Here is a 25,769-nt window from a genome sequence, read left to right on the forward strand (position 1 = left end):
CTTTGTATTTGCACACCACTGTTTTGGCCAGTTTCCTTATAATAATTATTAACATGCTTACTAGGTTATTTATATTTTCCAAATTATAAATTAGCCATTATTCTTATGGTTTCTATATGATTTCTGGTAAGAAATCATAACTAAGTTCACATTTTTGCATGCTTTAAATTAAGATGTGTTAGGAGGGTAAACATGGAAATTTATTATCTAATGTAAAAAGCAGAAAGTTTTTCTAAAGACCTTAGGAAACTATCTACACTTCTGACATAATCTGGAGGCATGCCTATTCCTTCTTAAAAAATACCACAGTGGCACAATGAAAAATGCCTTGTATGAAGCCAGCCCCTTCAGATGGTCTGATGGAATGTAGCCCAGAATGACAATGGTATACGGTCTCTCAACCCAATTACAGGAGGGCATGACTTGCCTAGAAAATTCTGTTAACCTAGTGTCTGCCAACAACTCATCAGGGCATCAAATGTCACACAATGAATATTGGATATAATTGCAAACTAGGACTTTTAAAATCTCTGCCAAAATTGTTTTAACATGAGAACGCTGGCATAATTTTCTACTCGCAGCTCTAGATTTATTCCCTGCACACTTTCTCCTCTCATTTCCCCAGACAATCCTTTGCTGTTGAATAAACTCCCTCTGGTCAGGGACTTGCAAGCAGGTGTAATGGCAAGAATCTGAGGGAGGAGTGTTCCCGATGCTAAACATCAGCCGTTGTTGCCTTTCAGTTCCTCAGCACATTAAGAAAAATTGTGTGCTACCTAGAGGAGTCAGAAACATTGTAAAACACTTTTACATTGAGTAGTAAGTCTTAATCCCCATGTGAAAATTAAAATAAAATGCTCAACGTCTTTAATTCTTGATACTCTATTAAACAATATGAGGCACACTTGCAAACTGCAGGAAAATGGGATGAAGCTGGCACAGCCTTTGCTTTCTCCCTGCGACTCCAAAATTATCATTTAAGCAAAGCTGCTTTCCACGGAATTTAAACATCCCCCAAACTGATAGTCCATATGCTGTCAAGCTTTTGGTGATCCATTTCAGGTTTTCTAAGTCTACTAAGAAAAGGGTCAAGAAATCCAGAGGCCATTTTCCTAGGTGACCCTGTCTGGCTGCATAGGGCAGAAAGTGGAACAAATCCACAAAGATATCTAAGAATATACATGGTCTCTAATTCCAAGTTTAGGACCTTGTCTGTACAAGATATTGAGACCTTGAGTATGAAAATTGCAGAGCACCTTTTTAAGACTGAACTAATAAGGACAACCATGATAAAATTGAACACTGTGTATTTAATATCTATGACATGCAATCATCATGATAAACCTGTAAGAAATCAACATTAAAGATTCTCAAAATATTTAACAGGGAATATTGACAGAAGAAAATCTAGCTGGGTTTATTCAAACGATAACATTCCTGGGCTGTGCCCAAGATCTACTGACTAACAATCTGTGGGAGTGCAGCCTTACCACAAGCAGTTTTACAGTCTGACCTGATGATTCATACGCAGGCAGAAGCCTGAAAATCATTGATCTCTATTTTATAGAAAAGGGATCTGAATAACAAAATCATTTGCCAAAGTGACGTGTTAGGAAACAGCAAAGTGGTAATTTCCAGGCTTTCTCTACTATGTTATTTAGTCTTGGCTGTGATTGACAGGAATGAAAATGAATCACTTTTGCTTTTTATTTACTAAGAGATTGCATGTGCTCCCACCAGCACTCAGTGAGGTTATTGATGATCATAGAATCCTGGAATAGAGAGAGATGATCTCATGATAGTTCTTTTCCTCTACTATAATGCTTCATTTCCTGACTACATTCCAGAATGGCTGCCTTTCATTATTCAATCATATAATGTACTATGTCCTCTATTCTATGTTAATTCTATTTTCAGATACTTTTCATTGAGTTCACTTTTATATTTGACTGAAATATTCTTCTTATAGCTGTTTCCACCAGTTGCATCTGAGTTTGCCCTGGAGAGTAAGAGTAAATAAGACTAGATTTTTTTAAATGATGGCCATTCTAACTGGTGTGAGGTGGTTCTTCATTGTGGTTTTGATTTGCATTTCTTTAATAACTAGCAGTGTTGAGCATGTTTTCATGTGCCTGTTGGCCATCTGTATGTCTTCTTTGGAGAAATGTCTATTTAGGTCTTCTGCCCATTTTTCAGTTGGGTGGTTCGTTTGTTTTTCTTATTGAGTTGTATGACTTATTTGCACATTTTGGAAATTAAGCCCTTGTTGGTCGCATCATTTGCAAATGTTTTCTTCCTGTCAATAGGTTGTCTTTTTGTTTTGTTCATGATTTCCTTTGCTGTACAAAAGCTTGCAAGTTTGATTAGGTCCTGTTTGTTTATTTTTGCTTTTATTTCTATTGCCTTGGGAGACTGACCTAAGAAAATATTGGTACGATTTACATCAGAGAATGTTTTGCCTATGTTCTCTTCTAAGAGTTTTATGGTGTCATGCTCTATACGTAAGTCTTTAAGCCATTTTGAGTTTGTTTTTGTGTATGGTGTGAGGGTGTTTTCTAACTTCATTGATTTACATGTGGCTGCCCAGGTTTCCCAACACTGCTTGCTGAAGAGACTGTCTTTTCTCTTGTATTTCCTTGCCTACTTTGTAGGAGATTAACTGACTGTAGGTGTGTGAGTTTCTGAGCTCTCTGTTCTGTTCCATTGATCCAAATGTCTGTTTCTGTGCCAATACCATGCTATTTTGATTACTGTAACTTTATCGTATTGTTTGAAGTCTGGGAGGGTTATACAGCATTATTTATAATATCCAAGACATGGAAACAATCTAAATTTCCAGATGAATAAATAAAGCATTATATATAGAGGAATATAGATGTATAAGAATATTATTCAGACATAAAAAAGGAAGGGAATCTGCCATTTGTGACAACATGGATAAACACTGAGGGGATTCTGCTAAGTGAAATAAATCAGAAAAAGATAAACAAATAACATTATCTCACTTACATATATGAAATCTAACAAAACAAAACAAACACACAGAAATAGAGCAGATGGGTAGTTGTCAGGGGCAGGAGGTGGGACTGAGAAAAGGGATGAAAGTGGTCAAAGAGTACAAACATCCAGTTATAAGATGGATAAATTCTGGGAATATAATGTACAGCATGGTGACTATAGTTAATAACACTGTATTGTATATTTGAAAGAGAGTAGATTGCTAAGAGAGGAGATTTTAAATGTTCTCCCCCCACCACACACAAATTAACTGCATAAGATGATGGATGTGCTAACTAACCTTATTGTGGTTATCATTTGACAATATATAGATATAGAATATCACTACATTGTGTACCTTAAACTTAAAATTACACAGTGTAATGTGTCAATTATATTTTAATAAATTGGGAAAAAAATAGAAGTTTTATGAAAACAAGAAAAATACACAATCTAAGGAGGTAAAAAAGCAATAAAACCAGACTCAAAAATGGCAAATTTGGGGGAAGTATCTGACTGGGAGTTTAAAAATAATTATGGCTAAAATGCTAAGCACTCTAAGGGGGATAGTGGACAAAATACATGAACAAATGGGTAATATAAGCATAAAATGGAAAAATCTGAGGATCAAATGGAAATGCTAAAAAAATAAAACAAACAACAACAAAAAACACATTAAAAAAAAACCCACTGTAACAAAAAGGAAGCATGCCTTTGATGGGCTCATCAGTATTCTGGACATTGGCCACTAAAAAAAAATCAGTGAACTTGAAGACAGGTTGATAGAAATGTACCAAACATGCAAAGATAAAAGGGTTTAAACAATGGACAGAATGTTCAAAATTGTAAGACAATTAGAAAAGCTGCAATATAGAGGTAATGGAAATACTAGAAGGATAAGAAAATAACAGAGGACATATTTGAAGTAATAATGATGAGAGTTCCCCAAAGTTAATGACAGAACCCAGTCACAAATCCTGGAAGATTAGAAAAACAAAATTACATCTAGGCATGTCATCAAACTGCAGAAAACCACAGAGATACATTGAAAGAATCAAAAGGGGAAAACTTAACTATAGAGAAACAAGGATAGGAATTACTTCAGATATCTACTTGTAAACAATTTAAGCAAGAAAAGATTGAAGCAAAATATTTAGTGTTGAAAAAAATTGAAATATTATCCAGTAAAATTATCCTTCAAAAGTAAAGAAAAAATAAAGACCTCAGAAAAACAAAAACTGAGGGAATTTGTCACCAGTAGACCTGCCTTTCAAGAAATGTTAAAAGTTCTTCAGACAGAATGAAATGATATAATTCAGAAACCCTAATCTACAAAAAGAGAGGAAGAGTATTCCAGAAGGAATATGTGGCGATAACAATGTTTTTATTTATCTTATTCTTAATTGATGAAACAGAAAACAGTCTGTTTAAAATGACAATAGCAACAATGTATTTGGTAATTACACCTTATGATTAAGTGAAATGAATGACAGCACTGTTATAATAGAAGAACTGGAAATACTCTCTATATAAGGTTCTTTCATAACCCATGAAAGATGTGATGAATCCAAAACAGTTAAAAATCATGACAGACATCAATCCAACTATATCAATATTTACTTTAAATGTGAAGAGTCTAAGCATATCAATAAAAGACAGGGATTGTCAGAGGTATAAGAGAAAGGCACACAACTAGATGTATATAAGAAACCAACTTTAAATATAAGGACACAGATTGATTAAAAGTTAAGGGACTGAGGAAGATATTCCATGCTAGTATTAATCAAAAGAAAGTTGGAGTAACCATATTAATTTCAGACAAAGCTAACTTCAGAGCAAGAAAAATCTCAGGGATAAAGAGAGACATTTGTATAATAATAAAGGAGTCAATTCTACAAAAATGGATAACAGTTCTTAACATGAATGCACCTAACAACAGAATGTCAAGATACATGAGTCAAAACATGATAGAATTGCAAGGAAAAGTAGACCAAACCACTATTATAGATTAAGGCTTCAACACTATCAATAGTGGACATATCAAGCAGGCAGAAAAATCTCTAAGAATGTAGTTGATTTGAACAATACTACAAATAAAACGGATCTAATTGACATTTATGGAAAAATTCATCAAACAAGTAAAATACACATTCTTCTCAAGGTCACACGGAACATTTACCAAGATAGACTGCATTCGGGGCCATAAAACACATTTGAGCAAATGTAGGGTATGCCATCAGACTGTAATGGAACTATGCTAGAAATAAATTACAGAAAGACAGCTGGTTGCTATACGGAACTCTCTGAACTATCGCTCAATTACTCTGTAAATCTAAAACTGTACTAAAAAAACTGTTAATTAGTTTTAAAAAGACATCATTAATAAAATGAAAAGACAAGAAACATATGGATAGAAATGTTTTCAAATCATACATTTGGTAAAGGATTTATATCCAGACTATATAAGGAATTTTACTACTCAACACTGAGAAGACAAACAACTGAACAGAGCATGGGGAAACTATTTGAATAGACATTTGACCAAAGAAAATATATGACTTGCTAATAAGTATATACAAATGTGCTCAAATTATCACCATCAGGGAATTAACAATTAAGCCTGCAATGAAATTTGACTTCACACTCACTAGAATTTGCTTTTTAAGCAAAAACTCAGACAATAGCAAATGGTGACAAAGATGTAGAGAAAACTCATTCATTCCCAATTAGGATGTAAAATGGTGCAGCCAATTTGGAAAAGTTTGTCTGTTTCTTAACCAGTTAAGGAAGAATTTACCATATCCCATTCTACTTCTGGGTATCCACTCAAGAAAAATAAAACATATGTCCACACAAAGATTTTTATATAAATGTTCATCGTATCATTGTTCATAATGGCCAAAAAGTAGAAAAAAGCCAAAAAGAGGAAAAAATCCAAAAGTTATCAGCTGGTAAATGGTTAAACAAAATGTGGTAAAACCATATAATGGATTCTAATCAAAATAAAAAGGAACAAACTATTGATAAATACTATAATACAGATGAACCTCAAAGTCATTATGCTTTATGGAAGAAGTGAGATGCAACATACCACACACTGTGATCAATTTACATAAAATTTACAGAAAAGGCAAATCTATACTTATAGAAACTAGGTTAGTGACTGTCTCTATAGAAATTAACTGTAAAAAAAGGCATGTGGGATCTTATTAGGAAGACAGAAATGTTCTAAAACTGGACTGTGGTAACGGTTACACAACTCAGTAAATTAAATGAAAAATAGAAATATATACTTAAAATATGTGATTTTTACAGCATGTGAATGGTATGTTTTTTAAAACTGTCATATTTTTCACAAATAATTAGCTCCAATGTGCATTTTGTCCATTCTAGTTATTAAGAGAGCATGAACCTCTTCTGTTCAGAAGTAAACAAAAATTAACTTGAAATTTCTCCCGTAGTAGTTTATTTGAGAATAACAATATAATTGTTCCAGTCAACCAGCTTGAAAATTGGGGCTTATATTAGACATCATCCTTATTGTTGCATTTTTGCTTGAACACAAAGTTCTGTGGATTTCTCTTTTTGATATTCTGTTTATTTCATGCTCTCAATTATTTGTCATTGGCTTCATTCAGGTCCCTGTTTTATCTTACTTTTATTATTTAAAAAATTTTCTCATTTGGTAGTTTCTGGATTTTTGAATTTCATAGAACAGAAAAACACATTTAAAAAAAAAAACAACCGTTGGGACTTCTTAGGTGGTACAGTGGTTAAGAATCTGCCTGCCAATGCAGGGGACACAGGTTCGATTCCTGCTCCAGGAAGATCCCACATGCTGCGGAGCAACTAAGCCCATATGCCACAACTATTGAGTCCATGTGCCACAACTACTGAAGCCCACGTGCTTAGAGCCCATGCTCTGCAACAAGAGAAGCCACCACAATGAGAAGCCTGTGCACCACAATGAAGAGTAGCCCCCGCTCTCCACAACTAGAAGAAAGCCTGTGTGCAGCAACAAAGACCCAACACAGCCAATAAATAAATAAATAGATTAAAAAGAAAATGTGTACAACTGACCTCACTTGGACCTGCTAGACCTTCCCTCAAACTGATAAAATGATTCATATTGAAAGTTTCCTGTTTCAGATGTCATTTTAAAAAAATAAATAAAAAATTTAAAAAAATAAAAATAAAAAAAGAGAAATGTTATTCCCATTTGCCAACTACTAATTTTGTCAAGTAAAGGCACTAAAGTAAAAATATATCTCAACAACTACCATCTACTTTCTCTCTGTAGAAAACAAAGTAACACTGATTAATCTCTGATTAAAGAAAGTCTTTTATAAAAAAGCGCACGTCAGTATTTCAAAATAAACACAAAATATACAAAATATAAATATGAAAAAAGATTGTATTAGGTTCTCCAGGGAAACAGAACTAATAGAATATATACATAGATATATAAGAGGAGATTTTTTTTTATGGGAATTCACTCATGCAATTATGGAAGATGAGACATAGCACAATATGCCCTCTGTAAGCTGGAGAACTAGGAAACCTGATGGCATAATTCAGTCCAAGTCCAAAGGGCTGAGAATCAGGGAAGCTGATGGCATAACTCGCAACCTGAGGCCAAAGGCCTGAGAACTGGGATGGGTGGCCTGCTGGTGTTAAGTCCCAGAACTGGAAGACCCCAGAAGCAGGAGCTCTGATGTCTGAGGGCAGAAGGAGGTATATGTTCCAGCTCAAAGAGAGAGAGACTTTGCACTTCCTTCATCTTTTTGGGTTTTCAAGGGATTAGATGATGCCTGCCATATTTATGGGGGAAGATCTTTTGTTAGTCTACAGATTCAAATGCTAATCTCCTCTGGAAACACCCTGTCAGCCATACCCAGAAATGTTTTACCAACTCTCTGGGCATCTCTTAGCTCAGTCATTTTGACACATAAAATTAATCATCACAAGTCCACCTCTTGTCAACTTGGCACATATATGCATCTCTTTAACTATACTCAATCTCCAAATAAAGACAATAAGAAGGCTATACTTCTGCCTGACATGATAAAACTATCTTTCCTACAACAGAAAATGCACCAATCCCTTTCCCAGAAGAGGAGGTAAATTTATTTTGTTTATTTCTTTATGGAGTTATGTTTTGATACCTTATTTGGACATTCAATTAAAGCAACCCAAATAGGGGCTTGAGTCTCCAGCTTGTTAGAGTCAAGGTGAAGCTATTTTCACATTGTTGTATTGAAATGGAAGCAATGCATTTCATGATATTTAACACAAATCAGAATATTTTGGGTGAATTTAGACAAGCTGAGTAACAGTAGTTCTCATAGATCCAAAGGTCCTCCCACTTTTTCCTGTAAGGTGGAGGAAGTCATCAGAATTATTCTATTATTAGGGAATGCTGGGAAGGAACTATACAACTCTCCATGCTTAAGATTAATTATACTCTGAGTACTATAGCTGGGGGAGATGATGGCCCACTAGCTCTCTCATGGAAAGCTTAGCTATGGATGAAATCACACATCAGCTCTCTGATCAATTTCACTGTCCTACATCAGTACTGGTCTTATATATAGTTGCAAATAAGCAGGGTTCCGGAATGGGTCCCCTCTACCTACTATCAAAAGTCACATCATAGTCTTTCATTGCTACCATTATTTAGGCATTGCTGTCTTTAAAATGCAAATATAACAGAAAGAGAAACTCTATTACTGAACAACATACTCAAGGAATTTTGTCTTATCTAAACCAATCTTTTTCAAATTAAGGCTCACAGATCATCTGTCTCAGAATCACCTAGGCTGGGAAGAGTGTTGTCAGGTCCATGATAAAAAAAAAATACAGATTATCCTTAGTCCTCTTTATTTAGAATTTACTGAAGAATTTCTCAAAATCTTAATTTTTAAAAGCTCCTCAAATGATTTTAATAATCATGTACATGTGAAATATGCTTTTAGTAAAACTGGACTACACATTAGAATCACCTGGAGAAATTAAAGAAATAAATACAACTAATGTCTAGACTCCACATACCAAGATGTTGAGTCAATTTTTCTGATGTTGGTCTTGGTCATCAGTATTTTATAAAAACCCTCCATGTGATACTATAGCAAGGACAGGGCTAAAAGCTACTGATCTAGAATTGGAAAACTGATGTTCACACCAGTCCCACTAATTCCTACTACTTATGCCTGGCTTATTTCACTCATTTATATTATTCTCCTGGGCTTTAAATGTTACTGAATCTACAGCCTATAAATATTGAGCCCTCTCTGCACTAGAAAGTGTAGCTTCTTGGAAGTAGAGACCTCAAAGGCTAGGAAACTGAGATCAGGTTAGAAAGAGAGCATTCATGCTGGTAGTACAGGTGGAGGCAGCTTTTCGAAGGGACCCAGATCGGGACCCCCACCAAGGTAGTAGCTGCTTATGGAACTTACTGAAGGGAGAGGAGCTACTAGTGACAAGGAAGGACAACAAAAGTAGAAAGAGAGTGGAACAAGCAAACAACAAAAAAATGAATTTATGCCTCTCTCTTGACAAGAAAAGTCGACCAAAATATTGCTTTGCGGAATCTCAGCAAAACACATAGAACTTTTCAGGTTTGCCTTCAATGGGAATAGTTTGTTTGTTAAGTTTGATGAAGTCCTGATTCTTCGTCCTTTCAGATGTTTTGGGCACCTCATTGCATGAATGATTTGCTCAAGGCACTGATACACCAGTACAAGGGCAGGAAAAAAGCAACTTAATTCCTCCTAATCCAAGGGCTAAAATTAGGACCTTTAAGGATCAAGCCTGAGCATTACCCATAAAGGTGCAGGCCAGGAGCTTCCAAGAGTCTCATTTGTTTCTTATTTTTTTAAATTGAGATATAATTGACATGTAACATTGTATTAATTTTAGGTGTACAACATAATGATTTGATATACATATACACTGCAAAATGATTTTTTGGTAGTTTTAGGAAACTATCAAAAAACAAGCATTATTCTTAAAATTAACCCAATGATCTTATCACTTAACTGGACACAAACATTTGAAAATCTTAACTATATCCCTAATTCAAACCAAACTCCTTAGCTTGGGAATCCAGTGCCTCTCCCAGTTAACTCCGAAATCATCTTCTTAGGCACACATCCCACCACTTTCTGTACTCTACTCTCTACTCATGTTATTCTGTTTTCTTGTCTCAGCACATTCACTCACACTGTCAGAGACCTATCTGTTCTTCAGACTACAACAAAAATGTTCCTTCCTGCTCCAAACCTTCTTGACTTCTTCCTCCCCTGAAAGTAAATTGCAGAGTATTTTATTTCTACTTCTCATTAACCTTATCATATTCTAAATTGTATGGTTTTGGCACATGTTTTAATATACCAAGATGTGAAGGCCAAATTGTTAAGAAATTTATATTTCTAAATTTACTTCAGCAGTCAATAGAGGAAAAAGAGGTTGACGTGGTTAACTTATGTTTCTATTCTGCCTTATTTCCTTTGCTATCACTTGATTTCTTTTCCATCATGAATAGTTTCAGCAGCCACTTTCCATTTTGCAAACTAGATTGAAGCCTAGTTTTGAATCTGTTAAATGCAATTGTTGTCATTTGCTGTTTCTCAAATCCAGACATGATAGATAGATCTGTAATTGTGCCAAAATTCCAGAATTAAAATTCTATTACACTTATTGCAAGTAAAAGCACAGAGTACAAGTTCCAAATTTCCTATTATCACTTGAAGGGTAAGAATCTCCCTTCCTTTAAGGTAATGCCTCTGTTGTGTAGGGTTTCTTTGCTTTACAGGGGGAATACTATTGAATCGCATTCTTTGGGGTTCTGTTTGTGTGTGTTTGTTTTTAATATTTCAGTAGTTTTTCTGTCATGTGATTATTGGAATGATCCCCTTACATCTCTGGCAATTCAGGTTCATAGTACCCCTCATTGTCTGCCCTCATTGTCTGATTACATTTCCCAGTGGAACACCTATGTGATTCATATCCAAACAACATATGAGTTTTAAATTTAAAAGTACAATGTTTAGATAGTAAATATTTCATAGGAATAGAAAGTTTCATGGTGGCATAAACTAGTTATGTCCTTGTTCTCATGTTGAATGTTGTTAAAAATATTTTAAATTAATCTTACAATTTGAGTATCGCACTCAGGGGTACTCGGATAGTCTTCCTTTGTAGTCTCCACTTGAAAGCTCTCACTGCCTTCAGAATTGGTTTGTTGAGGCTTGAGAGAAAGAGAGAGAAAGAAAGAGAACATTAAAAAAGGAGAGAAATTGATTCAACAAAGAAATCCTAGGACTACTGTGAAACATGTTACAATGGCAATGTCACACTCGAAGAAAGAAAAAGAATAAAATGAAAATCTGTACGTATCAAAGACCTTAAAACTGTACCTTAAATATTAACTATGAAATTAAAGTAATTTCTATTCAATTTTGTATTAGTGCTTTCCAATGGGATTATTTTCCCACTGGAAATATTTATTTCTTGCATAATAAGCTTTTATATTAAGGATTCTGGTTCCTCAAAAAAAAAAGGAATCCTATCTTTTCTCTTTATTTTAACTCCCAGTATATCTGGGAAATAATAAGTACACATATTTTCTTAATAGGAAATTATATGTTTTCTAACATCTCACTGTAATTTAAAAAAAGAGAATTATGTTCATTCCAGTGCTTCACTAACTAATCAAGCACTGTTTTATACCTCCAGAAACCCTAAATATCATCCTAAATTTCTTTGTGTTACTTTCTACACAGAAATACCAATGCACACGATCCAAGTTAGGTCATTGAAACCGTCACTCGAAATTAAATACTGATTAGATTAAAAAGAGACTATAAATAGGTACATTAATTCTAGTAGAGTGACTTGTCCAAGTTGTTTCTACAATGAGACACCTGTTATATTTCACATTCCCAGGCTTCTGAAGCAGCCTCTGTCTCTGCCCATTATCAGCTTTGTTACTTCTGTCTTCTCCTGGCTAGCATGAGCTCCTGATGTTCTACCAATAAAACTTCTTCATTTAATTTGGTAAGGGTCAGTGTTGATTGCTTGTAATCACAGAGACATGAATGGTACCGGGAATCAATAAAATAAAACTGACAGTACAACATAAGGGCTAAGATAGTGTTTGCCATTGAAATCAACAGGAAGGAAACCTAACCTAGCTAGGTAAATTGTAAAAATAACATCAGGTTCGCCAACGATAGCGATTACATTTTAGAGTAAGTATTCAATATCTTCTTTAAAATATAAATATGTGCATGTTGATAAATGTTAATGTTTGTTTAATAATATTTTCTTATGCAAATATTGTGCATTTATGAAAATGCTCTCAGATTTTGTTAGTGAGACTTCGTTAAGAAATATGTGCAGAATAAAAGGTTTTATCTATCTATCTATATCTATCTATCATCTATCTATCACCCATCTATCTACCTATCTATCTACCTATCTATCTATCTATCTATCTATCTATCTATCTATCTATCTATCTATCCATCCATCCATCCATCCATCTATCCATCCATCCATCCATCCATCTATCCATCCATCTATCTATCTATCTATCTTTGTGGGTCTTTACTATTTTGGACAGGAGATAAAAGGAGCTTCATTTACTATTAAGTTCACAAAGAGCAGAGGGGGAAAGAATGACAGTGCAACTTTCCTCCTTTGTAAGTTTGCCAAAGGCGACCCTTATGCTCATACATTAAACAACTGGGTGCTTGGTTTGCCAACTTTTACATCCATTTACTAAAGTTATCTCAACTCTGCTTCAGGAAAAAAATACATATATTAATTACTTTTAACAACTGGGGGAAATTATACATCACTTCACCAGTGTGAACAACAAAGCATAAAAAGTTAAATTACTTTAAATACAAAAACAAGTATTTAACTGCAGAACTGGTTACAGTAAGCATAGTACATGCAATCCTTTTTTTTTTATTAATTTTTATTGGCGTATGGTTGCTTTGCAATGTTGTGTTAGCCTCCACTGCGCAACAAAATGAATCAGCCATACACATACAGATATCCCCTCACTTTGGGAATTCCCTCCTATTTAAATTAGCAAGTGCATTAGGTAGAGTTGCCTGTGCTATAAGGTATGTTCCCATCAGTTGTATTTTTTATACATAGTATCAATAATGTATATGTGTAAATCCCAGTCTCCTAATTCCTCCAACCCCACCCCTTTCCCCTTGGTATCCATACATTTGTTCTCTATGTCTGTGTCTCTATTTCTGCTTTGCAAGTAAGATCACCTATACCATTTTTCTAGATTTCCACATATATGAGTTATTATACGATATTTGCTTTTCTCATGCAGTCCTTAATGTACACATTCACTATCAGTGAAATGGCTCCTTTTAGAAAGAAGCCTTATTGAGTCTTATGAATTAACAAGGAATGGGAACTGACTTTGGGGAGCGATAATGTTTTTTAAGCTCTTTATTGGAATATAATTGCTTTACACTGTTGTGCCAGTTTTTGCAGTACAACAAAGTGAATCAGCTGTGTTTGTATATATATCCCCATATCCCCTCCCTCTTGCAACTCCCTTCCACCCTCCCCATCCCAGCCCTGTGAGTCATCACCCATCATTGAGTTGGTCTCCCTATGTTATGCAGCAGCTTCCCACTAGCTATCTATTTTACATTTGGTGGTGTATATATGTCAATGCTATTCTCTCACTTCATATCAATTTCCCTTGTCCGACCCCCACCCCATGTCCTCAAGGCCGTTCTCTACATCTTCATCTTTATTCTTGCCCTGTCACTAGCTTCATCAGTACCATTTTTTTAGATTCCATATATGTGAGTTAGCATACGGTATTTGTTTTCTCTTTCTGGCTTACTTTGCTCTGGATGACAGTCTCTAGGTCCATCCACCTCACTACAAACAATTTGATTTCATTCCTTTTTATGGCTGAGTAATATTCCATTGTATATATGTGCCACATCTTCTTTATCCATTCATCTGTTGATGGGCATTTAGGTTGCTTCCATGTCCTGGCTATTGTAAGTAGTGCTGCAATGAATATTGTGGTACATGTTTCTTTTTGGATTATGCTTTTCTCAGGGTATATGCCCAGTAGGTGGATTGCTGGGTCATATGGTAATTCCATTTTTAGTTTTTTAAGGAACCTCCATACTGTTTTTCATAGAGGCTGTACCAATTTACATTCCCACCAACAGTGCTGGAGGGTCCCCTTTTCTCCACACCCTCCCCAGCATTTATTGTTTCTAGATTTTCTGATGATGGCCATTCCAACCAGTGTGAGGTGAGACCTCATTGTGGCTTTGACTTGCATTTCTCTAATGATTAGTGATGTGGAGCATCTTTTCATGTGTTTGTTAGCCATCTGCATGTCTTCTTTGGAGGAATGTCTATTTAGGTCTTCTGCCCATTTGTGGATTGCATTATTTGTTTTTTTGGTATTAAGCTGCATGACCTACTTGTATATTTTGGTGATTAATCCTTTGTCCATTGCTTTGTTGCCAAATATTTTCTCCCATTCTGAGGGCTGTCTTCTTGTCCTGTTTATGGTTTCTTTTGCTGTGCAAAAGCTTTTAAGTTTCATTAGATCCCATTTGTTTATTTTTGATTTTATCTCCATTATTATAGGAGGTGGGTCAAAAAGGATCTTGCTTTGATTTATGTCATAGAGTGTTCTGCCTATATTTTCCTCTAAAAGTTTTATACTGTCTGGCCTTACATTTAGGTCTTTAATCTATTTTGGGTTTATTTTTGTGTATGGTGTTAGGAAGTGTTCTTATTTCATTCTTTCACATGTAGCTGTCCAATTTTCCCAGCAGCACTTATTGAAGAGGCTGTCTTTTCTCCATTGTATATTCTTGTCTCTTATCAAAGATAGGGTGCCCATATGTGTGTGGCTTTATCTCTGGGCTCTCTATTCTGTTCCATTGATCTGTATTTCTGTTTTTGTGCCAATTCCATACTGTCTTGATCACTGTAGCCTTGTAGTATAGTTTGAAGTCAGGAGGCCTGATTCCACAAACTCTGTCTTTCCTTCTTAACATTGTTTTGGCTAATCAGGGTCTTTTGCGTTTCCATACGAATAGTAAAATTTCTTGTTCTAGTTCTGTGTAAAATGCCATTGGTAATTTGATAGGGATTGCAGTGAATCTGTAAATTGTCATTTTCACAATGTTGATTCGTCCAGTCCAAGAATGTGGTATGTCCCTCCATCTGTTTATATTGTCTTTGATTTCTTTCATCAGTGTCTTATAGTTTTCTGCATACAGGTCTTTTGCATCCTTGGGCAGGTTTATTCCTAGGTGTTTTATTCTTTTTGTTGCAGTGATAAATGGGAGTGTTTCCTTAATTTCTCTTTCTGCTCTTTTGTTGTTAGTGTATAGGAATCCAAGAGATTTCTGTGCATTAATTTTGTATCCTGCTACTTTACTAAAGTCATCAATTAGTGCTAGCAGTTTTCTGGTAGAATCTTTAGTGTTTTCTTTGTATAATATCATGTTATCTGCAAAGAGGGACAATTGTACTTCTTGTCCAATTAGGATTCCTTTTATTTCATTTTCTTCTCTGACTGCTGTGGCTAAAACTTCCAAAACTATGTTGAATAATAGTGGTGAGAGTGGACACCCTTGTCTTGTTCTTAGGGGGAATGCTTTCAGTTTTTCACCATTTAGAATGATGTTGGCTGATTGTTTGTCATATATGGCTTTTATTATGTTGAGGTAATTTCCTTCTATGCCACATTTTGGAGAGTTTTTTATCATAAATAGATGTTGAATTTTGTCAAATCTTTTTCTGCATCTATTGAGATGATCATATGGTTTTCATCCTTCAATTTGTTAATATGATGTAATTGAGTGTTAATTAATTAATCTGCATATATTGAAGAATCCTTGCATCCCAGGGATAAACCCCACTTGATCATGGTGTATGATCTTTTTAATGTGCTGTTGGATTCTGTTTGCTAGTGTTTTGTTGAGGATTTTTGCATCTATATTCATCAGTGATATTGGCATGTAATTTTCTTTTTTTGTGACATCTTTGCCTGGTTTTGGTATCAGGGTGGCCTCATAGAATGAGTTTGGAAGTGTTCCTCCTTCTGCTATATTTTGGAAGAGTTTGAGAAGGATAAGTGTTAGCTCTTCTCTATATGTTTGAGAGATTTTCACCTGTGAGGCCATCTGGCCCTATGCTTTTGTTTGTTGGGAGATTTTTAATCACAGTCTCAATTTCTGTACTTGTGATTGGTCTGTTCATATTTTCTATCTCTTCCTGGTTCAGTCTTGGAAGATTGTGCTTTTCTAAGAATTTATCCATTTCTCCCAGGTTATCCAATTTATTGGCATATAGTTGCTTGCAGTAGTCTGTCATGATATTTTGTATTTCTGCAGTGTCAGTTGTTACTTCTTTTTCATTTCTAATTCTGTTGATTTGTGTTTTCTCCCTTTTTTTCCTGATGAGTCTGGCTAATGGTTTATCAATTTTGTTAATCTTCTCAAAGAATCAGCTTTTAGTTTCATTGATCTTTGCTATTGTTTCCTTCATTTCTTTTTCATTTATTTCTGATCTGATCTTTATGATTTCTTTCCTTCTACTCACTTTAAGGTTTTTTTGTTCTTTCTCTAATTGTTTTAGGTGTAAGGTTAGGTTGTTTATTTGATATTTTCATTGTTTCTTGAGGTAGAACTGTATTGCTATAAACTTCCCTCTTAGAACTGCTTTTGCTGCATCCTATAAGTTTTGAGTTGTTTTCATTGTCATTTGTTTCTAGGTATTTTTTGATTTCCTCTTTGATTTCTTCACTGATTTCTTGGTTGTTTATTAGCATATTGTTTAGCCTCCATGTGTTTGTATCTTTTACACTTTTTTTCCCTGTAATTGATATCTAGTCTCATGGCGTTGTGGTTGGAGAAGATGCCTGATATGATTTCAATTTTCTTGAATTTACCAAGGCTTGATTTGTGACCCAAGATGTGATCTCTCCTGGAGAATGTTCCATGTGCACTTGAGAAGAAAGTGTATTCTGTAGTTTTTGGATGGAATGTCCTATAAATATCAATTAAGTTGAGATGGTCTAATGTGTCATTTAAAGCTTGTGTGTCCTTATTTATTTTCTGTTCGGATGATCTGTCCACTGGTGTAAGTGGGGTGTTAAAGTCTCCTGCTATTGTTGTGTTACTGTCAAATTCCCCATTCGTGGTTGTTAGCATTTGCCTTACATATTGAGGTGCTCCTATGTTTGGTGCATAGATATTTACAACTGTTATATCATCTTCTTGGATTGATCCCTTGATCTTTATGTAGTGTTCTTCCTTTTCTCTTTTAATAGTCTTTACCTTAAACTCTAATTTGTCTGAGTATTGCTACTCCAGCTTTCTTTTGACTTCCATTTGCATGGAATATCTTTTTCCATTCCCTCACTTTCAGTTATTTTTTGCTGTTTTTAAGTCTTTTGCTGTTTTATGTTTTTTTTTCTGAAATAACATAGACTATTTCTAAAATAAGAATAAACTGCTAATAATTATAAAAGAGTACATGTAAGAGCAAGATTTATCCTAGTCAAAAGATTTCTAAGCAATATGATGGAGGAATTGAGGGTAGAAATTAGATGTGAGGACTGTTTTAATGAATCAGTTTTTGACATAAGGGAAAGAGGAGTTTGGGAAGAGGATTCAGACTTCAGAAAAGGTAAAAAGGAGAGAGTTCTAAAACAAAATGAGGTTTGTGAGAATTAGAAATAGTACATGAACATACTTCAAGGAGAAACTTTCAATATTGGAAACATAAGTTATGCCATGTAGTTGATGGATTTGGCCTACAGATTGAGGAGTTTAGACTTTACCCACTAAGTAATGGAGAACTTAGATATTATACAAACAATAGTATTTAACACCTCAACAACCTTAGGCATAATTACTCATAGAGTTGGTGCTTGTTACTTCAGTTATCGCCACACAATTTAGCTAAATCTGTGTACACACATACACATTTTTATATAGTGTAATTAACACCTATAGAGATTGAGAAGAAAAGTCTTCATGGGTATTTCTAAACTTAATTTCTAAATAACACAGTTGGTAATAAATTATGAAGTAAATGTAAATAATAGCATATGTTATTTATTCAAAAGAATTATTCTAAATTAATCATGAGAAATAGAATATTAGTGTTTCCAAAGTGTTTTGACTATGAACACTGCTCTACTAAACTGAATTACTAAGTACTTGACAAGTAATAAATGTTTCTTAATATTACAAAATGACATACATCTTTGTTTATATCAGAAAGAGTCATTTAACAGTAATTTATTTTCTGAATAATTTCCAAAGAATATGCCCTGTGGTATTGCTGACAATTTTCAGATCCTAGAATAAGTCAGGTAGCTGATTGATATCACATACATGGGTGTGTGCGGCCCATCTACATAAGGAGGACTACTTGAAAACAGGTTGGAAGAGTGCACGGATATGTTTTGATTAAAATGTGGAACAATGAGGTTAATTTAGGTGCAAGTAAACACCGCTTTAAAAAGTTGAAAAAACTAAAAGAAGCAAGAAAAAGTCTTGTTTTATTTTTCTTCTTTCTTTTTTCTGGGGGGGTGGTGCATGACAATTATAGTTTATAGAGTCCTTGCTACATGTCAGAAAAACCTAAATATGTGCACTGTGTCTCAGTAACCAACCACGTTACCTTTCAGGAATGAAGAAACTATAATTCAGTTTAAGAAACTTGCCCAAATTCAACATTCAAGCAAATGGTAGACTTCACTCAAATATTCACTCCTTAATAACAGTGAATCCTATTATTAGGCCACTTTAAAAATTAATTAGGGACTTCCCTGTTGGCACAGTGGTTAAGAATCTGCCTGCAAGTGCATGGTACATGGGTTCAAGCCCTGGTCCGGTAAGACCCCACATGCCACAGAGCAACTAAGCCCATGCACCACAACTATTGAGCCTGCTCTCTAGTGCTTGCGAGCCACAACTATTGAGCCCATGGGCCACAACTACTGAAGCCCGTATGCCTAGAGCCCATGCTCTGCAACAAGCGAAGCCACTGCAACGAGAAGCCTGCACACTGCAACAAAGAGTAGCCCCCACTCACCACAACTAGAGAAAGCCTATGCACAGCAATGAAGACCCAACACAGTCAATAAATAAATAAATAAATAAATAAATTTATTTAAAAAATTAATTAGGAGAAAATCAATATTTTAGGTCAATAAGCTTAAGGTTTTTTTTAACCTACATTTCTCATAAGCCATTTTCCATACAGTTTCTATGAAACATGCAACAATTCATAATGCAACAATTCATCTCCAGAGATTAAATGGTTTGTACTTACTAAACTTTAATTAATCAATTCCCCTGAGTATTCTGAGACTTTCCTGTTAAAATTTTAAATATATTCCCTTTCATCTCATTTTAATGGAAATATAAAGAAGCTAAAAGTTACTGTACAGCAATATTTCTTTAGAAACATAGCAGTCTAAACTCAATTTTGTAACTTTCTAAAAAAAAAAAAACAAACCTTTAAAACAGGGCTTCTTAAACTGATGCCCACTGATATTAAATTATAGGTATTATTTCCTGTGGACAGAGCCCATTGCTTTTATAAAATTATTAAAAAGATTGCAAAATCCCAAATGATCAAGCACAACTGATTTAAAGTATATCCCTTCATAAAATAAGCATTTTTGCCACAACGCTTATACACACTCTCTTCCTTTTTAAGCTAGTAAAAAGTATGTCATTCATTTATTCAAAAACTACTTATTGGGTGACCATGATGTGGCCAGTATATGGCAGACCACAAAATAGATGTGGTTCCTGCGCTCAAGAAACCAGTCTGGTGGAAGAACCACATGTAAAACAAAGTACTTCTAGGAAACTTTAATTAAATACAACTTGGATAATGACTATGAGAGAAGATTTTAGATTTCTTTGAGAGAATAGCACACAATAGGGTGAGCTGACCCATCTGGAAGGTCAGGTAAGTTTTCTTGAAGAAGTGGTATTATAAATGAGACCTGAAGAACAAGCAGTGCCTCCCCAGGTGAAGAGGCCAGGGAGAGCCTTCCAGATGAAGGATCAGAACAGGTATGGGACTGAGGAAGGAGGACAATTTCTAACTTTAAGGAAGCAAAAGAAAGCAATATGCCTGGGGAACGGTGAAAATAGTGAAACATCCATTTAGAGTACAAGGCATGGAAATCTCAGTGTCTGCCTAATTCTACCTCCCATCTTTGATTTTCAGTTCTACCCACAAAGTCATCCACATTATACGTAGTTACTTCTTTTCCCCCCACCTCCATTCCTCACAGATTCCCTGTATTCCTGTATATTGCATCCTCCAAAATGCTGACAGAGTAAAGTAATAAAAAAGAAAGCTGAAACAGATCATGCTGATCTTCCTCTGTTGGCTCCCTTCTATGTTCAGGTTAACATGAAAATTCTTGGGTCTAGAAATAGAAGCTCCTTCAAAACCTGCTCTTTAACCCTTTTACCTCTTTCTACATGTGCCCAGTTTCTCTCCCTCTCCCTCCTTCTCCGTCTCTCTCTCCTTCTCCCTCTCTGAGTATGTGTGTGTCTCTCTCTCCATCTCTTCTCTCTTTCTCTTCCCTCTCACATGTGTAGGTGGACACACACACACACACACACACGTGGGTGCACAGATACTGTTTTCATGTCTTCCATTATTCATATCTGTTCCTCCTGGGTCTGTCCCTCTGCCATGGTTATTTCTTCTGCTTTCCCTCAAATCACTTTCCTTATAAATTCCCACTTATTTTTAAAAACATAATTTGAATATAAGCTGCCCTAAAAGAGTCTTCCCAAAATCTCTCATGGAAGATAAAAATTTTCTTCATCCTCTGTCCTTCCATAAGATTTCTTTCATGAATGTATTTCATTGTGATTTTTGATGCATTTAATTATCTGTCTCCCTTACTATGCTGAGGACTCCATATCAGTTAGAAATCATTTAGTTGCAAGTTATATAATCCCCAACTAAAAACAGCATAAACTCTAAGGGCTTATTATCTCACATAAGAAATCTCAAAGTAGAGGAGCTCTAGAGCTGGTTAATTCTGTAATTCAGTAATGTCACCAGGATCCCGTAGCTCCTCACCTTTCTTCTCTGCTGTTTGCAGAATGTACCCACATAATTACCAGATGGTTAGAGCAGTTCTAATTTAATAACTTTCCAAATTATCTTTTTGGCTATACACCACTATATACCTATTACATATCTTATCTATTGTAGATGGTAGAAGTCCAATCAATAGAACAATTTTAAAAATATTAAATTAGATCCCAAGAGAAATTATTGGTTCATAAGGTCCTAAAATATGATAGATATGCAAGGCTTCAAAAATTCTAAGTATTCATGTTTGTGCTAAAGAAGTGGAGAAGCAAATGTTTGCAGGTGATTAAATGTGGAATCAAAACTGAAGCATTTGATAATAGTAAAATCCATTCACTGGCATATACACCTTTACCAGGAAAATAACTCTACAGAGATGACAACAGAAACATATGATTAGTGAAACATAAAAGGAGGCATAATGCTGCAACAGAGTGATTCTTCTAATTAAGAAGAATGGAGTTTTGTTCTAAAAATCTCATATTCAGCTTCAGAAAATGGAGTGTCTGAAAAGAGGATGAGTGTAGCTGGTTTCACTGGAGGAAAATATATTCAATTAAAAATGGGGAGATGAACATCATATTTTATTGGGAAATCACAAATGTAAAATGTTTTTTCTTGACATTTATTTTTAAAAATTCTCAGAAAATGACTAGTCACATTAGACAGAGTACATGGTATTAAACAAAGTAATTGTCCCCTTAGTAAAGATTCTTTTGTTTTTGTTGCTCCTTTCTATGTCCTTCATTGTAAGGTTAGTGTTGAACCATTCCCATTTTTATATATAAAAATGTTAGACTTTAGAGAACACATTGAATTTTCAAAAGGATCTGGATCCTTGATCATATCCTTGCCTCAGTTCACAGACATTGTTAACATAGGTGGAAACTACAAATCCCCTCAAATAATATGAGGCTTTAAATATTATTCTACAAAAGAACATTCCAAGATGTGAAACTCCAAAGTCATTTTTAGGAAAGTAAAATATGTGACACTAAAAATTTACCATCCTGCGCATATTTCTTCTTCTGATAGTGGCCTCAAGAAGTCTCAGAAATCAGGCCTCCATAATGTCAGCTTCAAAGTTATGCCTGATAAAACTTTAAGCTCAATAACTTATTGGATAATTATTCATTCAGCAAACTATCATTTATCACCTACTTGGTCAGTCAGTGGAAGGCGTGAATGAGGAAAGAAGGAGGCCATAAAAATGAACAAACAGGATCTCATTCTTTACAGAATCTATTATTATGGTGGAGTATAAAATGGATTTTTATCTAAATGTCACTTAAATGTTTCTTAAAATGGAAAATAATCAGAAATAAGGAGATACATGAATCAACTACAGTGTATATCTACAAGGAAATGACATAAAATAATTCGAATGAATTTTGCAATGAATTTTAAAGAAATGCATTATATCACTCATAAAATGTTAATCAACTGTGTCACCTTCTGTGAACAACTTAATATCTCTGTTCTTCAGTTTACTCGTATGAGAAATGATGACAAATTCTGTATGATGGTGAATACATGTCATAATACAACTATCAAAACAAATAGAATTTATAATATCAAGAGTGAACGCTAATGTACACTATGAACTTCGGGTGATTATGATGTGTCGTAGGGTCATCAATTGTACCAAATGTACCACTCTGGTAAGGGATGTTAATAGTGGAGAAGGCTGTGTGTGCGTGAGGAAAGGGGATATGCAGAAACTCATACTTTCAGCTTAAATTTGCTGTGAACCTAAAACTGCTCTGAAAAAAAAGTCTATTTAAAATAAAAGAAATACAGTATCGATTTATAATCTAAAATCTAAAATAAATATCCACGAGTCCATGCTGCTAAAAATGAATGACTGAATCCATAAATAGATGGACAAATAAATAGAAAGGACACTAAATAGAAAGGACACTTTTTTTTACAGAAGAATTCTCAGTAACAGACACTCTCCTCTTCAGTAGGTGAATACCCTTCCCTTGAATGTAGGCTGAAATTAGTGATTCACTTCCAAAGAATAAGGTATGGAAAGGGACAAATACTAGCTTTGTGGAGAAATCTGGCAGGCACCATCTTAACCAAGGGACGACCGTTAACATCACCAATAATGTCATATATCCCTGCTATGATGATAAGAACACCGTGCCTGTGGTATTACTCACAAAATTCCATAACCCCAGTGTAAGCATAAAAACCCATCAGACAGAACTCACTGCATGACATTCTATAAAATATCTAACCACTAGTCCTCAGAAGTATCATGGACATGCAATACAAGAAATGAAAAAATGTCAGACTGGAGGAGACTGAGACATGGTGAGTAAATGCAATGTGGTGCCCTGAATTGGATCCTGAAACAGAAACAAGACATTAGCTGAAAAGCTGGAGAAACCCAAGTTAGGTCTGTAGTTTGGTAACAGTATTATACCATTGCCAATTTCTTAGTTTTGATAGATACGTCACGGCCTCTGTAAGATGTTAAAATTAAGGGGTGTAAAGGATATATAAGAACTCTCTGTACTATCTTCTTAACGTTTTTCTAAGTCTAAAATTATTTCAAAAGAAAAAAATTTAAAGAGGATAATAAAAATTCTTCCTTCTAGAGACTTGTGAGGATTAAACAAGTTCATATGAATCTAACACAACTCAATAAAAATGTCAGCTACTATTAGTATTATTACTATTATCATTATTTGCTAAAATTGTGCATCATAATAAAATAATTAATATATTATAATAAATCATTATTGTTTGTTGACCTTATGTCTATGAGCATGTAAATATGACAAAGTATTGATCCTATACATATGTTCAAAATATGAGTTTATCTCAAAGCACAAGCAAGTGGCTAAAACTGAAAGAAAAAGAGAACTAGGGAATCAGGCATAGACTTACTGAATTTTTTTTCACATATTAAAGTTTAAAATTAAAAAATTTTATCTACCTTGTGCCAATGAAATATTTAGCATATGGAGAAGCTAGAGGAGATCTGTTTTTAACATTGGGGAATAAAAGCGTAATGAGACTAAGGCCATGTTTTCCATTTGGGATTTTACTGGGCCATTGCTGGGGTTCAGCAGCATCAGCAGGAGGAATGGGGAGGAAGTGAGGACTAACACTTCAGGGAGATAGGGACACCTTCCCAGTTGTGAAGAATGGCTCTAGATGGGGGTCCAATGTTTACAATGTCAAATGGATGTGACAATTTTAGGCATAGTTGGGCAACTGTGTGGGGAAGTTGGCAGGAAGGGGTTTACATCAGTCAGATGAAATAGTATTACTGGCAGCAGGTAATAAGGAAAGCACCATTATCATTACACTATCTTATTTAGGTCAGGGACTCAACAAGAAGGAAGTAGGAGGATATTGTCTTGCCCAAGTGAGAGAACTGGGAAACGGCCATCAGGATTTCTTAAGTGCTCAGCAAAGCAATTTGCCATTCATGGAAGGATCTTGATTGTAGTATTAATGGGAAATGGAATTCCTAAGCTATGAAAGTAAGGTGAAAACCGGTTTTAGAAATGGTCAATTTTGTAGAAAGGGAGTAGGGAATTCTGCCCCTTATGTCTTTATCAAAGCAACCAGCGAACATCCCTGTTATCTGTTACAACCTTTGATACCAAGGTGCCACAGGTGATATGGAGGGTTCTCTTGTATATATTTTAACTGCATCAGGAATGATTCAGGAACAGATTAGAGTCTGGTACTAAATTTAGCCATGGAGAATGAACAGTGGCAAAATTAACGGTTCCCAGGTATTCACTGAATGCACTAGCCATATTCTGTATTTTAATGAAGGTTTGGACCACAAGTATTAGAAAGGCTATTAACCAAAAGCGAAGACATAACAAGTGTTGGAGAGTGGGTAGACAAAAGGGATCTGCTGCTGGTGGTAATATAAATTGGTGCAGCCATTATGGAAAACGGGTATGGAAATTGCTCAAAATATAAAGAATAGAACTATCGTACGATGCAGTGATTCTACTTTTGGCTATTCATCCAAAAAATTTTTTAAAATCCACTAATTTGAAAAGATATATAGATATATGCACCCCTCTATTCATCACAGCATTATTTATTTATAATAGCCAAGATATGGAAACTACCTAAATGACCACTGGTGTATGAATGGATAAAGAAAATGTACATATACACTGGAATTTTATTTGGCCCTAAAAAAGGAATAAAATCTTGTCATTTGAAACAAAGTGGATGGACCTTGAGGACAATATACTAAGTGAAACTTAAGACAAAGAAAGACAAATACCATACAATCTCTCTTATATGTGGAGTCTAAAAACAAAACAAAACAAAACAAAAACAAACATGCTTATAGATATGGAGAACAGATCGGTGGTTGCCAGGTAGAAGGGGGTGGGGTGGGAGAACTGGGTATAGGAAGTTAATTGCAAGGTAACAAATGGTAACTAGACTTATTGTGCTGATTGTTTTGTAGTATATACACTACATACACTAAATACAAATTATTATGTTGTTGAAACTAATATAATTTTATATACTAATTTTACCTCAATTAACTAACCAAAAACAAACTGAAAAACCTCAGTTGTCAATGACCTAGTTTTGAGACCTAA

The 25,769-nt window shown here is 34.8% G+C and overlaps 1 protein-coding gene across 3 annotated transcripts in view; it reads right to left on the reverse strand.

The window, feature by feature from the left end:
• The window catches only part of LUZP2 (leucine zipper protein 2), a 494,920-nt gene that overhangs the window by 7,876 nt on the left and 461,275 nt on the right, over nt 1-25,769 (reverse strand). For all 3 annotated transcript variants that reach the window (XM_057695976.1, XM_057695974.1, XM_057695975.1), the window contains one exon: nt 11,153-11,245. In XM_057695976.1, the coding sequence (XP_057551959.1) occupies nt 11,153-11,245 (93 nt within the window). The remainder of the gene's footprint in view (nt 1-11,152; nt 11,246-25,769) is intronic.

The sequence above is a fragment of the Hippopotamus amphibius genome, chromosome 9 (genome assembly GCF_030028045.1).
Source record: "Hippopotamus amphibius kiboko isolate mHipAmp2 chromosome 9, mHipAmp2.hap2, whole genome shotgun sequence".
Lineage (NCBI taxonomy): Eukaryota > Metazoa > Chordata > Mammalia > Artiodactyla > Hippopotamidae > Hippopotamus > Hippopotamus amphibius.